A 16,809-nucleotide genomic window follows, 5' to 3' on the forward strand; every position below is an offset into this window, starting at 1 on the left:
TTATTTGACCCATCTCCCCTTTCTCTGCATCTTAAGATATATTTTAAACGTAATGAAAATACTTTATATTAACAAATTTGTGCAGGTGTGCACGCCACAAAACAATGCCAGCAACTGTGCAGAAAGTAACAAGAGTTTCAGGTCAGTGGCCTTTCATCATTTGATACATTGCACTTGATCCTCTCATCCAGATCATTGAAATAGATCAATCCCTGCGGCATCCCATTCGTCCAATTCAAAAATGGATTTTCATCTCTGTCCATCATTATTCCTCAAACTATGCCAGAATACTATTCGTTAAACCTATGCTTTAATGGAACTTCAGCAAATGCGTCTATAAAGTCCAAATGCACTTAATTTACATCACATCATTTGTTCTTATCTATTCTGTTCATTACATCCTCAAAATGTTTCAACAGATTTGTTAAACACTATTTCATTTTCATCCTGATATTGTTTTGTAAATTGCTCGTTCTAAGTTTCCCCCCAGTCTAGTTTCATTAAAAACACTAAATCAAGCACTTGAACAACTTATCTTTATTTTAACAAAAGCGCAATTACAGTTCAACTACTGTACCTATCCCACCGCGGGTTTGATCCAATCCATTCTATGCATTTTGCACCTAATTGACAGGGTCTGCAGATGTTCTTATTCTTTTCTTGCAACTTGTATCTAGGCTCTAGACACAATGGCACCACTCTGCAGCTTGTCCCAATTCTACAGAGAGCAATTCCAAATTGACCAAATCTCCCAGCAGCCCTGAAGCTTTTACCCCATTTTAAAGCCCTAGCCTCTCCAATTTGGCCAGGATTAACAGTTTAACCACTTTATTATTCCCAAATCTGCTATTTAAAAAACAAAAATACTATTATTTCATATTAATGTCAGACTGGTTTGCATTTTCTTACTCCCCCCCCCCCCTCCCTTCAATAAACAGTGTGGTTACATTAAAAATCTGTCAATGTAGCAAAACACAAAGTGCTGGAGGAATTCAGCAGGTCAGACGTCTTCTGTGGAGGGAATGGACAGGCTATGTTTTGAGACAGGATCCTTATTCAGATCCTCACCGAGAAAGAACATTGAGAGAGGGTCTGAAGAAGGGTCCTGAATGAAACTACCTGACCATTCCCTTCACATTCATTGCCTAACCTGCTGAGTTGCTCCAGCACTTCATGTTCTGTTGAAGATTCCAGCATCTGCAGTTTTTTGTGTTTCCAAGTAACAGTTTCAGAATCTATTAATTTTGGGCCATTTTAACCATTATCAGACGCTGGAGTATAACTGCCTTGAATAATTTGGTTTGAATAATTTTTCCAGTACTTCTTTTATCAATGCTAATTTCTTTGAGTTTCTGGACCTTGAGTTCTATGCTTTTCCCCCGAGAGGTTTTCTATATAATAACTAAGATAGTAATACTGCAGGCATGCAGACTGAAAATAGCACAGATGAGAAGTACAGCAGAGTTGTCTTTTGACTGTCCCACTGAATTACTCTAGCATTTTGTGTCAATCTTATCTTTTGACTTATCTTGCCTCTTTTTCCTAATGTTCATCCCAAAATCCGACAGTTCTCTTTTGTTAATAACAATCAGAGCATTGCAGATATATAATTTCTTCAAATCTTTGGCCCATTTCTTCTTGATTTTATTACGAGAACAAGAATTTGTAAGCACTATTTTTTTGTATATTGACACAATGAAATATCTCAAATTCCATCTGACTAAGATTCATCAACTATTCATAATTTATTAATCCAGAAGGCCTGCATATAGCCGATTGTTATTGACAAATCCTGTATTGTTATTCCCTGTATTTTAAATACCAATTGGAAGTCTACCTAGTTCATGCAAAAAGAAACAAAATCCAAGGATATCACAGAGGAAAATTGAAGAGAAATGAAGATGCAAAATTTGTGAGAATAAATAATTTAAAAATTGAAGTCCATTCCTGTCTACTTTGTATTAGGTACACTTCCTATGAAATTCCTCCTACTGCCATAATTTTATATATAACATAAATTTGTATTTTCTAATATAAAACAATATAATTTATTTTAAAAACTTCATAAAACGAGTGAGATTTCGATCAACATGCCTCTTCCAATTTAAACTGTTTCTGCATTTATCTTGCATTTTATTGCGTGTGATGGATATCACTTGGAACTGTTTCTTGGAAAGTTTGAAATAGGCTGTATTTATTATAAATTGATCTGTTGCTTTTAACTGAAGTCCCTACACTTTTGATCTGAGTGAAGTACGTTCAATTGACATTAATAACTTCCATTTACGTAGCTTTAAATCCTACGATTTTAAAATGCTACAAAGGCAGCTGCATGTACAATGAACAAAGCACCAGTGGGTAATAGATCGATTTTGAAGAGATAGATTGTTTTCAAAAAAGGAAATGGTAAAAATAGGTGTGTGGGGTGGGGTGGGGGGTGGGAGGGGAGAGGTGTGGAATTTCATGTTGGGTCAAAGATTATGTTTTCCCTTTAAGCTAAAGCACACTGAATTTTGTGCAAGTAGGATGGCACACGAGCAATCGATCAGTCTACTAGCAATTTGTTTGTCGAGTAATTGTGTCTAATTGTATTATTATAATGAATGGGACACAGAAAGAAGCTGTGACCCTGCATCCATTTATACCACCGCAGGGAAAAGTTTGCAAATGAAGAAAAGGAGGAAGCTACGATCAATCTTTGAGTTGGGAGATGAAACCACCAAGGAAAATGCTGTGGCTCCCTTTTAGAACAAACATAAATAGGTCGACGGCAAGAAACAACAAAAGTGTGCCACAGGAATCTGGCTGCGGCCATAACTGATTACAATTTATATAATGACCGATGAAAATATTAAGTAACATGCATGCCAAACCGGTTGATAATGCAAGTAATAGAGAAGATAGAAATACAAATATAGATAGAAGAAGTAAGAAGGCAAAAATTTGGCAAATAAAACACAATATGGGAAATGTGGCAGTGTACATTTTGATTGTAGAAATTAACATTTTCCAAATGATATTAGACTTTTGACGTGCTGAGGAATCTGGATGCCCATAAGTTCAGGCAACCTCCTTGTAAATCTTCACTGCACTCGTTCCAGCTGAACAACATCCTTATGACATTCGAGTGACCAAAACTGAACACAATACTCCAAATGCGGTCTCACCAACATCTTGTACAACTGCAGTGTACATGCCAACTTCTATACTGATGAAGTCCATTATACCGAAAGCCTTCTTGACCACCCTATCTCTAAGTGATGCCACTTTCAAGGAATTGTGTACCTGCACTTCTAGATCCCTATAAACAGTCCCGAGCCCTGCCATTTATCTTGAATATCCTGCCCTGATTTGACTTCCCAAAATGCAACACCTCGTACTTATCAACATTAAACTCCATTAACCATTCCTCAGCCCATTTTCCCCAACTGATCAAGATCCTGCTGTAATTTATGATAGTCATTTTCACCCACTTTAGTGTAATCTCAAACTTACTCATCATGTCTTCTATATTCTCATCCAAATCACTGATATAAAACACAAACAAGCAATGGCCCCAGCACCGTGTGGCACAACACTAGCTTCAGACCTCCAGTCTAAAAAACAACTCAAAGAGTTTCGTATGACACAATCTCCCATGTACAAAACTATGCTGACTATCCCTAATTAGTCCCTTTCTATCCAAATGCATATATATCTTATCCCTCAGAATTCTCTCCAGTAACTTGCCTGCCACAGATGGTAGGGTCACTGGCCTATACTTTCCAGACTTTTCCTTGCAGTCCTTTTAAATAGAAGCACATCAGTCACCCTCAGGCCTCCCGGCACCTCACCCTGACTAATGTTGATTCAAATATCGCAGCCAGGTCACCTACAATTTATTTCCTAGTTTCCTATATTGTCCTCGGATATATCTGATCAAGCCTGGGAGATTTATCTACCTTCATTCCACTCAGGACGTTAAGCACTTCCTCAACCATAATACAGACTGTCCTCAAGACATTTCCATTAACTGTCCCAAGTTCCCCAGTCTTCATGTGCTTCTACCACATCTATACATTTATTTACACCTACCTATGATCTCATTTGTTTCTAGTGTATCACTCCAGTCTCTCCCAAAGATATACACAAAAAGCTAGAGTAACTCAGTGGGTCAGACAACATTCTGGAGAAAAGGAATAGGTGACGTTTGGGTCAAGACCCTTCTTCAGACAGTGTATCCTTCACTTGAAGAAAAACAAAACCAGCCCATCCAATCATTTCCCAAAACTATAGTTGTCTACATAGAAACATAGAAAATAGGTGCAGGACGAGGCCACTTGACCTTTCGAGTCAGCACCACCATTCATTGTGATCATGGCTGATCATCCGCAATCAGTAACTGATAATATTGGCCATTTTAGTGTCTGACAAAATGGAGGATTTCTGCCTTGGCAAAACCTACTTGGCATCTTTTTGCAAAGGCTATAAAGACCATGAGGATCATGGCTCCAGAATGTCTGTGGCCTGGGAGGAACTTAAGTACAGAGTGATGTCCAGATGTCCTTTAATTGTTAATATGTATGAGGGTTTTGCAGAAGGTGCCGAGTCCTGCTGCAAATACATGATGAGGATTGGTTGGGGAATGGTATGTTATAATACTATTGTTAACTATGTTGCATGGTCTTTGCACTGTTATTTGTGATTGGTCAAGGAGAGGGGCCTTGCACAAATTGTTTACATTACCTGGTAAAATGTTTCTTTTCTTAGGGGAACTGTCTTCCATTAGGAACTTCATGTAGAAACAATGTAATGGGATTGGGTTAGGGAACTGTCAATTAATGTATTGTTTGATCTTTATTTATGATTGGTTTGTAGGGGTTGCTGTAGATCAGTGGCTCATGTTATGATTCATGCTTCTGTAGTTACGCCCACTAGCTTATTAGCGTCGCGATCTACTGCACTCTTCAGTATGAAGTTAACTCTCAAGTAAGAGCTTGTAGTTGTTTATTCTAAAAAAAACAGTGTATAACCTGCCATGGTGTGAGGTCTTTATTATTACAAGGACTCAAAACCAACAGTTGCCCCCCCCCATGTATTTCGTGCCACGGGTCCGATATAGTATATAAGACAGAACACATGAGTCTGTTTCGATATTCTGGGGTAGCACTTGGGACCGTGCTGACCATCCGGAGGTGTCTATTCGCACGAGGCTGAAGGGCTTGGACGAGTAGAGACAAGGATCGGACCCGCGGTGTTGGTTAGGTATCGTATAGGTAGTGTGATTGTGTTTGGAAAATAAAGTTAGTTGATCCAGTGCTTGACTCAGTGTATTACTGAACCAGACTAATGGGGTGAGAATAGAAGCAGAATTACATAACCAGTGCATGCCTTCTCCCCATATCCCTTGATTCCACTAGCTGCTATCTATCTCTCTTTTAAATTAATCCAGTGAATTAGCCTCCATTGCCTACTGTGGCAGAGTATTCCACAAATTCACAACTTTCTGGGTGAAAACATTTTTTCTCATCTCAGTTTTAAATGGCCTCCCCTTTATTCTTAAACTGTGGCCTCTGGTTCTGGACTCCCCCAACATTGGGAACATTTTTCCTGCATCTAGCTTGTCCAGTCCTTTTATAATTTTATACATTTCTATAAGATCCCCTCTCATCCATCTAAATTCCAGTGAATACAAGCCCAGTCTTTCCAATCTTTCCTCATATGACAGTCCCGCCATACTGGGGACTGTATGATGAACCCCGTGAACTTACGCTGCACTGCCTCAATAGCAAGGATGTCCTTCCGCAAATTAGGAGACCAAAACTGCACACAATACTCCAGATGTGGTCTCACCAGGGCCCTGTACAACTGCAGAAGGACCTCTTTATCCCTATACTCAAATCCTCTCGTTATGAAGGCCAACATGCCATTAGCTTTCTTCACAGCCTGCTGTATCTGCATGTTTACTTTCAGTGATAGGTGTACGAGGACACCCAGGTCTCATTGCACTTCCCTTTTTCATAATCCGACACTATTGAGATAATAATCTGCCTCCTTGCTCATGCCGCCAAAGTGGATAACCTCACATTTATTTACATTATACTGCATCTGCCATGCACCTGCCCACTCACTCAACCTGTCCAAGTCACCCTGCAACCTCCTAGCACTCTTCGCAGTTCACACTGCCACCCAGCTTTGTGTCATCTGCAAATTTGCTAGTGTTACTTTTAATCCCATCATCTAAATCATTAGGACTAGGTAGGACTAGTGTAGCTGGGACATGTTGGCCGGTGTGGGCAAGTTGGGCCAAAGGGCACTGTATCACTCTAAGACTCCAATGTCAAGAATAGCCAATGGTAACTGCCGTTATGGCCATGCCGGCAATGGCAAAAACAGGAGCTTCCTCTCCAGTTTTGAGAGGTTCAAGGTAACTATGAAGGCAGTGTGGGTCCCTCAGACTTTAGCATAGGAGGCATTTGATAGGACGGATGAGCAGGTAGTTCATGAGGTCATGTAATAATAATAATAATAATAATATATTTTATTGTCATTGCACATAAGCGCAACGAGATTTGGTATGCAGCTTCCATCCGATGTCATAACTTAAATAACTAATAACATTTAGATTTAGATACCCCGAGAACATGATTTGTAAAAAGAACATTACAACAGTAAAATAGTAAAAACAGTTCAAACAGACTAAAGTGCAGATGTGTCTGTGCTCCTTTTACTATTTACACTGGTCTTCCATATGATGAAGCTGCATGGACTGGTGCCATCTCAAATGCTCCTTGATTCTAATAATTCAGAGGCAATATTCTAGGCAGGGATTCTAATAATTCAGAGGCAATATTGAATCTTCAACATGGCTTTGAGAACATCATTGAAAGCTTTTAATTGTCTACTTGGCAATCCCTTTCTAGTACAGAATTAGCAACATACTGACACACCACAGAACATTAATCCATTAGAGCAATCCTGGCTTGGCATTTTTTTAAAACAAAACGAACACTTAAACAAAAATAAAAATAAAAATGTGACAAAACTTATCATTTTAACAGCTTATGAATCCATCCAAACAGCTTGTTAAAAATGGCCACGTTGCTCACATTCACTTGGCTAATGAGAACACAGAATAAAGCCAATTCAATTAGCAATCTTATTTCTAGGAACACATCCTATGTGCTAAGTGAGTCTCTTCAAGTGTCTCCTCATATAGCCGAGGAGCTGTTCTCCAAAGTACAGTGTATATTTTGTCCACTTAAAGCACATGGACATGATCTTCACATTGCAACAACTTCAAGAGAAATGCAGCAAGCAACACCAACCATTATTCATGCCCTTTTAACCTCACGAAAACTTTTCATTTTGTAAACTGGAAGAGGACGTAGGGAATCTTTCTGCAGAAAGATGTCTCCATCATAAATGTGCTACATGTCAAACAAGAATGCTTCATTGTTGGAAAAACCCAACAACTCCCACAATTAAAATGTGGATTACAGAAATGTCTGAGACCTTACACTTGGAAAAAATTAGACTTGTCTTAACTGACAAATCAGAACTATTTGCTAGAATATGGTCTCCATTTATCGATTTTTTAAAGAGGTAAATTGGTTCAACACAGAAACTGGACTGAAACCTGAGCTCAGGATTGGATGAATAACTACGCCTTATAATCTACGGACCTATCTCCAAAATTGTTATTGGTAATTTTCTTTGTTTGTTTTTCTTGTTTTTCCCCCTTTTTTTTATCCCTCCCTCTCTATTAGTTTATAGACCTTTCTTTTCAGTTCTATCTTTCAAAAAATTCTATAAAAAGAACAGAAGCTTTGTATGAATGTAATTGATAAACAAACCGTGTTGCTATTATGTGTTTACGCTTCTAATAAAAATAATTTAAAAAAATAAATAAATAAAAAGATTTAGACTTTAAAAAGTCCAATTCCACTTGCTGTCCTGCCCGTTACAATGTTACAAATAACAGAGGACTCCCAGTGATCTATGAGAGACGCGTACGGTACAGGCTGCTCCTGCACACCCGACACTTCCTCGCCCTGGTCTTCCGTCCGGACACACCCTGGCAGTCCTTGTTACCACCTGACGGGCGGGAGTGGTGCCCTGTGGAGGTCTCTCTGTAAGGGACTCCTCCCCCTTTACATCGGGGACCTGGGGTGGAGAGTGTTGCACATGGCTGCGGCCTGTAACAGATACTTGAGCCGGTTCACGGACTCGCCAGCCGCCTGTCACTTCTGCGGTGAGGAACAGACCGTGTTCTATATGTACATGCAGTGTGAGAGTTTGCAGCACCTGTTCGACTATCTGAAGGGGCTGTTCCTCAAGTTTTGGCTACATTTTAGCTCCACACTCCTGATATTTGGGGGCAGAAGATCGGGAGGGAGGCGGGGATATCCCTGTCCGTCTGCTCCTGGCCCTGGCCAAGATGACCATTCGCAGGTCCAGGCAGCGGGTAGTCGACGGCCGCACCGGGGTTGACTGCCTGCCCCTTTTCGGGGCCTACGTCCCTGGAGAGGGAACTCGCGGTGTCCACGGGGACTTTGGATGCGTTCCGTGAACGCTGGTCGCCGCCGGGAGGTCGAGTGTTTTGTTGATAAAGTTGCCGTTATATTAATTTGATGATTGTTTCTTTGTAAAACTGTCAACATAGGCCGTCTTTGATTGTGTTAATGCTCTGTATGTTTAGTTTTATTTTTTGAATAAAAGTATTTGTATCATAAAAAAAAAAATTTTCAGTGTGTTTGATAAAGTTGGTAATATATTAATTTGATGATTGTTTGTTGTAAACTGCCAATATAGGCAGCCTTTAATCGTGTTAATACTCTGTATGTTTGCTTTTGTTTTATGAATAAAAGTATTTGTAAAGAAAAAGGTTCATTGTCCCAGCATTAGTTTCCAAAGTTTCTTGCAGCTATGATGCACATCACTTCCACCATACTTCTCCACTGTCACTGAACTATCCACAGAACTTGTGGAAAATGTTTAACTTTTGCTTCAACTTCATTACCAGGGACACCCAATCTCAGTAGTTGAGCCACAGTGCAGATGATTGTTCTGTTTACATAGAGACCGAAGCCAGTCCCAAGTCTTCACTGTCTCATTCACTGAAGTACTTCTCATTTTTAACTAAATGCAGCTCATTCATTCATCTTGAATTGTAAATTATTTTGATATTGTTAAGGCAATGTATGTAATAATAAAGTTGTCATCACATAAATATTCCAATTTGAAAATAATTTCTATCTGTTTCTGTCTTTCATTGACTCCTGACCTTACTGCTGGCATTGCAAGCTCCCTTCTGTCAAGTACCGGAACAAACAGGAAATCTAGGACATAACCACAAATGTTACGAATGACATTTCAAGTAACCTGCTGAAAGGAAGGGGACTATGTCAATCCGGAAGTAGAATTCAAACCCAGGCCCTTTCGGTTCACAAGCCTAGGTCACTAGGTTACAGATTTGCTTGATCATGTGACTTGAATTTATTTTCAAGCAATTATATCACTGCACTAGTGAGCCGATGCTGTGATTCAATGATCAATGTCTGCATCCATTTTCCACATGGGAGTGTCAAGACACGCGTTTCTTATACTATCCAGCTAAATGCAACTACAGTGCCCTCCATAATTGGGACAAAGACCCATCATTTATTTATTTGCATCTGTGCACCACAATTTGAGATTTGTAATAGAAAAAAATCACCTGTGGTTAAAGTGTACATTGTCAGATTTTAATAAAGGCCATTTTTATACATGTTAGTTTCACCATGTAGAAATTACAGCAGTGTTTATACACTGTGTTTGTACACATTGTACAGCAGTGTTTGTCCCCGCATTTCAGGGCACCATAATGTTTGGGACACAGTGTCATGGAAATGAAAGTAATCATGTTTAGTATTTTGCTGCATATCCTTTGCATGCAATGACTGCTTGAAGTCTGCGATTTATGGACATCAACAGTTGCTGGGTGTCTTCTCTGGTGATGCTCTGCCAGGCCTGTATTGCAGCCATCTTTAACTTATGCCTGTTTTGGGGGCTAGTTCCCTTCAGTTTTCTCTTCAGCATATAAAAGGCATGTTCAGTTGGGTTCAGATTGGGTGATGGACTTGGCCACTCAAGAATTGACCATGTTTTTGCTTTGAAAAACTCCTTTGTTGCTTTAGCAATATATTTGGGATCATTGACTTGCTGTTGAATGAACCGTCAGCCAATGAGTTTTGAGGCATTTGTTTGAACTTGAGCAAATAGGATGTGGCTATACACTTCAGAATTCATTACTCTACTACCATCAGCAGTTGTATCATCAATGAAGATAAGTGAGCCAGTACCTTCAGCAGCCATACATGCCCTGGCCATAACACCCCCACCACCATGTTTCACAGATGAGGTGGTATGCTTTGGATCTTGGACATCTCCTCCATACTTTGCTCTTGCCGTCACTTTGATATGTTAATCTTCGTCTCATCTGTCCACAAAACCTTTTTCCAGAACTGTGGTTGCTCTTTTAAGTACTTCTTGTAAAATTGTAACCTGGCCATCATATTTTTGCAGCTAACCAGTGGTTTGCATCTTGCAGTGTAGCCTCTGTATTTCTGTTCATGTCTTCTGCGGACAGTGGTCATTGATAAATCCACACCTGACTCGTGAAGAATGTTTCTGATCTGTCGGACAGGTGTTTGGGGATTTTTCTTCATTATAGAGAGAATTCTTCGGTCATCAGCTGTGGAGATCTTCCTTGGCCTGCCAGTCCCTTAGCGGCGACTTCTCCCGCCCGAGTTGCGGGGTTGAAGCTTACCTGGATCACCGCCTCGCGCGGCTTGGAATGGCCGCGGGACTTTGTGAGCGCCCGCCGGGGCTCCAACACCAAGAGCCCGCCAGGGCTCCAACACCAAGACCCGGTGCGTGGCCTTGCATCACCCGGCATGGCTTTAATGGCTGCGGGACATTTAACATCGCCCGCCGGGGGCTTTGACTCTGTCTTTGACTCTGACATGGGGGGGAGAGGGGAGTGCAGGGGAGAGATGGTTTTTTTTGCCTTCCTTCACAGCGAGGAGAAGATGCGCTGTGAAGGATGTTTGTGTAAATTGTGTTGGGTCTTGGGTCTTTTTTGTTTTGTATGTATGGCTGCAGAAACGGCATTTCGTTTGGACCTCAACGGGGTCCAAATGACAAATAAATGTATTGTATTGTATTGTATTACTAAGCTCACCAGTGCTCTCTATCTTCTTAATGATGTTCCAAACAGTTGATTTGGGTAAGCCTCGGGTTTGGCTGATGTCTCAAACAGTTTTATTCATGTTTCTCAGTCTCATAATGGCTTCTTTGACTTTCATTGGCACAACTTTGGTCCTCATGTTGATAAACAGCAATAAAAGTTTCCAAAGGTGATGGAAAGACTGGAGGAAAGACTAGGTGCTGAGAGCTCTCTTATACCTGGATTAAGGAGGCAATTAAACACACCTGAAGCTATGTGTCTCAAACAACGCCTATGAAGCTATGTGTCTCAAACATTATGGTGCCCTGAAATGGGGGGACTATGTATAAACACAGCTGTAATTTCTACATGGAGAAACCAAAATGTATAAAAATGGCCTTTAATAAAATCTGACAATGTGCACTTTAACCACATGTGATTTTTTTCTATTACAAATCTCAAATTGTGGAGTACAGAGGCAAATAAATAAATGATGGGTCTTTGTCCCAAACATTATGGAGGGCACTGTAAATCATGTGGATATGCTAGGGCAATGCTTACGTGATTGGTAATATGGAGGCCTGGTCTAAATCAGGAAATGCGAGTTTGTATTCCACAAATGCAGTTGGGAAAATACAATTAGTTGTGGTCATGCCACCATCTCAAATTTCACAACAAGAAAGTAAGTCTGCATTCTTATTGGGTCTGGCTTATTCGAAAACTCTAGGCACTGAACAGATGACTCTTTATCCCACAGAGTAGCCCAACAAGCAATTCAATATCTAGCCCTATCATTGAATTAAGACAAACAATGTTCTAGTTCTGAAGATGAGCACTTGTACATCCTATGTAAAAATACACCACAAATTCCAATATCCAAGTTCTTGAAACTATGTGCAATCCTCTCTGTAGTGAAAAAAGTGGGCAATCAATCCATTTTACAGTCCTAAAATTCACAGTAAATACCATTGGAATAACAATACTAATAAATTCTTGTTACAAATTCCCAATATGACATAACATCATCATCAGTAGCTTCATCGTGGTCTGACTGGAAATACATGCTTCTTTGGTTATCTTTCTACTTATTCCCTTCTTCTCCTGAGTGTACGAGCTACAAGAGGCAACTGTGTTTGCCCAGTTACTTATTTTCAATTATGAATAATAATGTCAAACAAAATCAAGATACATAGTGATCTCTTGAACAATCATTAAGAGATTTTTAATAATTAATAAATGTCATTCTATAAATCTTTTTGAAACAGCTACATTTTATTTTAAAGCAAATCTTATCTGTTTAGATTTAATCCAACATTGACTACTCTCTTTTAGGAACAGAAGTACAGTGTTAATCTCTTTCTTGTTATCAATATATCCATGAAACTTCCCCTTAACCAAGTTTCCATGATTGCTTGGAGAAATCAAATAGCCAAGGATCCAGGAATGGGGCATCTCACAGCATGCTACTATTTAGACTTGACTTTGCATCAAAATATTTTGTAGCCATTTTTGCTGGAAGCTTGCATTGATAAATGAATCATGAACAACTTAATGAATTGTGGAATGAATTTGTTTCTTTATTCATTGCCAACTTAGAATTCAGACATAACTAAAATGATGAAGAAGGATATGGTTATTTAACATAGAGTTACAACCAAGCCCGAATGCCTAGGTGTTTCCTGGGAAAAGTAACCCAGGAGATAAATGTATCAGTGTGCAGGAGAGTGCACGTTTTCAAGTTGTTGTAGCCTGGAGTATGCATATGCTGAGAATGAACAAGTCCAGTTGGCAACCATAAGGAACAGACTTGCCTGTCCAATGTACATGCCAGTGCAGTTGTCTAGATGATTTTTCTCCCCTGGACTGGTCCCCGAGGTGCAGGCAGCGTAGTTATTGTATTGACAATTCAGAGTAAGGTGATCATCATTTGTATGAAGGACAGAAGATGAATTTAACACCAGTGAGGCCCCAAAGCATGGCATGAACCCAATGTAATTTAACCTGAAGGCTAGGCGAGAGCTTATACCAGCCTGGCCAGGGATGCTCAGTAACTGTGTGGAGATTGGTAATTATGATATGACATATTACACCAGACATAACATGTCATTAAATGAAATATCCTGGAATGTTTCCAATCACTAGTTGTTAATTCTAGTCAAATCTGATGCAGAAGTGAAACAAATTGAAGACTGCATTAATATAAAAAGTGAAAAATCTGAAAAATTAAGAATTTTACAATTATACTTGAGTGCATGAAAAAATGAAATGAAATTAAACATTTTAAATTGTTTCCTTTATAAATCAGAGGTCAATTGGCATCAGATCAACATGTATTCTGTTCAGAAGGTATTTTTCCCACTTAACAATCAGTCTACTAGCCAATTTTGCAAATGTAGCCATTTAAAAAAACAGGTGGGATTTAAAAAAATCAAATGCCATTTGTACAAATGCCCAAAGCAGGGGAACTCAGCCTACCAGTCCTGGAGATTTGCAACTCAGCAAATCTCAATCTCTTGTATTGTTGAATAATTTGCTTTTTAATAATATATGGCATTAGCGCACTGCTAAAATACACTTTCAGCGAGACGCAGCCTAATTGCAATAGCCGCCATCACAAGAGAAAAATGAAAAATAATTTAGTGGCATTTTGTAGGGATTTCCAAAGGCAAAATTAAGGAAAGGACACAGTCGCAGTAAAACCTCGCACAAATTTATAAGCGGGCATTTGGCACATCTGAAATTGCTGGGTATCCTCCAAAAAACAACCCAAATGCATATTCTGGGATAACATATGTTTGTTTCCTGAGTTACGAACTACAATCAAAACATGCCAAACAAAGAAAATAGCTATTTTAGCCAAAATTTTTACTGAAGCTGTCTGATAGTGCATTTCTCCATTTATAAAGATGTTATATACAATAATGCACTGCGCCATGCAGAACTTATTTTGACAACTTCACCCCATTCTCTGTGGAGCTGATTTGTGCTGGGTTGTGGTTCTACGGGTTGCCAGTTGCAATATCTTTATCCAAAATGGTAATTTTTTACATTATTGTCAATAAACAGGTTAGGAAACTGTGGAAGGTATCACAATCAAGACCATTAGACATTCATTTACTTCCAACAGGGATTGGCAAGTATTAAGCAGAGCAGTGAAGTTATCCTTCACCAGGAAGGTAGAGATTGATAATAACCCTATACAAGTTCACTGATTCAAAGTTCAAACTAAACCTAGGTCTTTCTGGCAGAGCTTCTTCACGACCAAACAACACAATTTGGATTATCACAGCATCCAATACAATCAATATAGAATGTGACTTACCTGAATGGCTTTGAGAGGTCATCATTTAGACAGGCAGCAAGTATCAATGGGTCAAATTTTCCAAGCAAATTAAATGGCAGCCCCCAAGGGCTCCAGGAATACATACAATTTGGTAAATTAATAAACTCTTGGTCAGTAAAGCATCCTGTTCTTCAGCCAAAGAACTACTTTCCAAATTAGGTATTTTCTTCACTCCACTTCCAACTGTGAACCTGCTGGGAAAGATATTTGGTTAATTTTAATCTCGAAAAGCCTTTCTACCACAAAAAAGTTCAAAACACTTTTTGCTATTTAAGACCAACTGATAACAAGATCAAAAACTACAAGAGCTAAAAACAAATAACCTTTACTCCAAATTTTCAGGCTGAGAAATATAGATATTACTCTTGGAATAAGCATCTATAGAAGAATGTGCAGCCAAAACTGTAGGCTGCTTGACCCTTATAAATCTCTCCATACCTCCAATTCTACTCTAGTATCCAGCTTTCTCTCACTTGATCACTGCGATATGATCCATAGACTCTCCAGGTATGGATCTTCACAATATTTAAAAAATGTTGCCCATGTTGATAAAAATGTTTTTCAATGTGCCAGTAAATTACCAACTAAAATAACCACACTCATTACTACTCTTTATTGATGCAAACTGTGCCACCATCACTCATGCACATATAATGTCCTTGCCCAGTAACATGCTTTTCACTGTCACTGAACCGTTTCCTCACCATCTGATATCATGCCCTGGAAGCCCTCCCCTTCTTGGCAGAGTTGTCCATATTACCAGCCATGTTCCTGTTCCCAGCTCTCATTCCTGGCCATGCTCTGACCACAGCCTGCCATCTGCACATCTGGTTCCCACATTCCCAGCCACACTAGGTTCACATTGATATATCCCCATCCATTCCTGGCCTGTTTCCATCTGTACACCAGACCCCAAAGGAACAAAATGGAATTGATGCAAGACACCACTGCCTCAGGCATTGCAACGAAGAGCACTGGTCTAGGATCTAAATTGTGAATTCCTCATCATAAGTCCAATTTTTGCTTTCAATTTGGTCTAATTTTTGCTTTCTATGACTCAGTTACCCAGTCCCAATCAAAAGACTGAGTGCGTAAGACTGGCAAACCTGCTGTTACACCATTGTTGTAATACTGCCACTTCTCGATAAAGATCAAGGTCCTGTTTGCTATAGAACATTAAAGACAACAGTGATTTGTGGAATTAAAAATTTACATCATAAAGCCATTGTGTCTTTATGTATGTGTCCTCAACTTATGAACCATTTTTATCGATGAAATGCCCACCATTTTCTACCCTTAATACATATCCCAGTTCCACTCAAAAAAGACACAAAGTGTGAGAGAAACTCAGTGGGTCAGGCAGCATCTCCGGTGAACATGGAAAGGTGGATACAAGTAACGGTGTATTTTTGGCAGACGGTTGGACAAAGATCAGAAATGAAAAGGTCAGAAATGTCTTTTAATCTCTGTCCTGCCCCACCTCTCTTCCATCTTTCTCTCCCCTACTACAATCAGACTGAAGGTACCAGCCCAACATCACCTCTGCATATTTTCCAGAGGTACTGCCTGTTACTCCAGCACAGTCTTTTTTTGCTAAACCAGCATCTGTAGTTCCTTGTGTCTACACGTCCACCTTTGATTTTTGACTTTGTTGTATGTTCATCTTGTCATTGTGATTTGTCACTAATTGTTTTGCCTCTCCCATCAAAAAGTCTTTCAAAATTCCTAGTAATTCTGGAGATTGCACGTTATCTAAGAAATTGTGATATTAAAGCAAAGATGAATATAATTAATCAGCAGAAAATAATGGTTCATTAAATCTTGCTACTTCAATGATAGGAACAAACCAGAACATTGTGAACAAAATAAAACTCAGTGCCCAAAGTGCTAGCCCTTGAAGTGAATAATGTGTTACACTGTTAAAAAGGAGAGAATGTAAAAAAACGTTAAGCCTTTGGTTTGAAAATACTGAGTCAGAGGATAGCAAGACTAACATGGCAAGAGTGCAAAAATGTAAAGAGGGCAACAGATCAAGTCATGACCAGTTTGAACTTTAAGAGCAAGTGCTGATATCCTGACGGCATAAACATTCCCAAGGAACATAAACAAATCATCAAGGCAGATGGCTATTCCCCTAAACAAGGGCAGGCTGATGAGATGCCAGGCTGCTTCCTCTTTTCCAGCTTTCTTTCCTGCCTCCTCATAATCAGTGTGAAGCAAGAACCCAACCCTAAATGCCACCTATCCGTGTTCACCAGAGATGCTGCCTGACCCGCTG

At 39.5% G+C, this 16,809-nt stretch overlaps 1 protein-coding gene across 5 annotated transcripts in view; it reads right to left on the bottom strand.

Moving 5' to 3' along the window:
• hdac4 (histone deacetylase 4) overlaps nucleotides 1-16,809 on the bottom strand; it is a 382,917-nt gene that overhangs the window by 339,369 nt on the left and 26,739 nt on the right. For 2 of the 5 annotated variants that reach the window (XM_033024530.1, XM_033024529.1), the window contains exon 2: nucleotides 14,511-14,722. In XM_033024530.1, the coding sequence (XP_032880421.1) occupies nucleotides 14,511-14,535 (25 nt within the window). In that variant the 5' untranslated portion in view covers nucleotides 14,536-14,722. Of the gene's footprint in view, nucleotides 1-14,510; nucleotides 14,726-15,112; nucleotides 15,116-16,809 lie in introns of all 5 variants that reach the window. The other 3 variants (XM_033024526.1, XM_033024527.1, XM_033024528.1) reach the window with 2 other exon arrangements.

The sequence above is a fragment of the Amblyraja radiata genome, chromosome 7 (assembly GCF_010909765.2).
Source record: "Amblyraja radiata isolate CabotCenter1 chromosome 7, sAmbRad1.1.pri, whole genome shotgun sequence".
NCBI classification, from domain to species: domain Eukaryota; kingdom Metazoa; phylum Chordata; class Chondrichthyes; order Rajiformes; family Rajidae; genus Amblyraja; species Amblyraja radiata.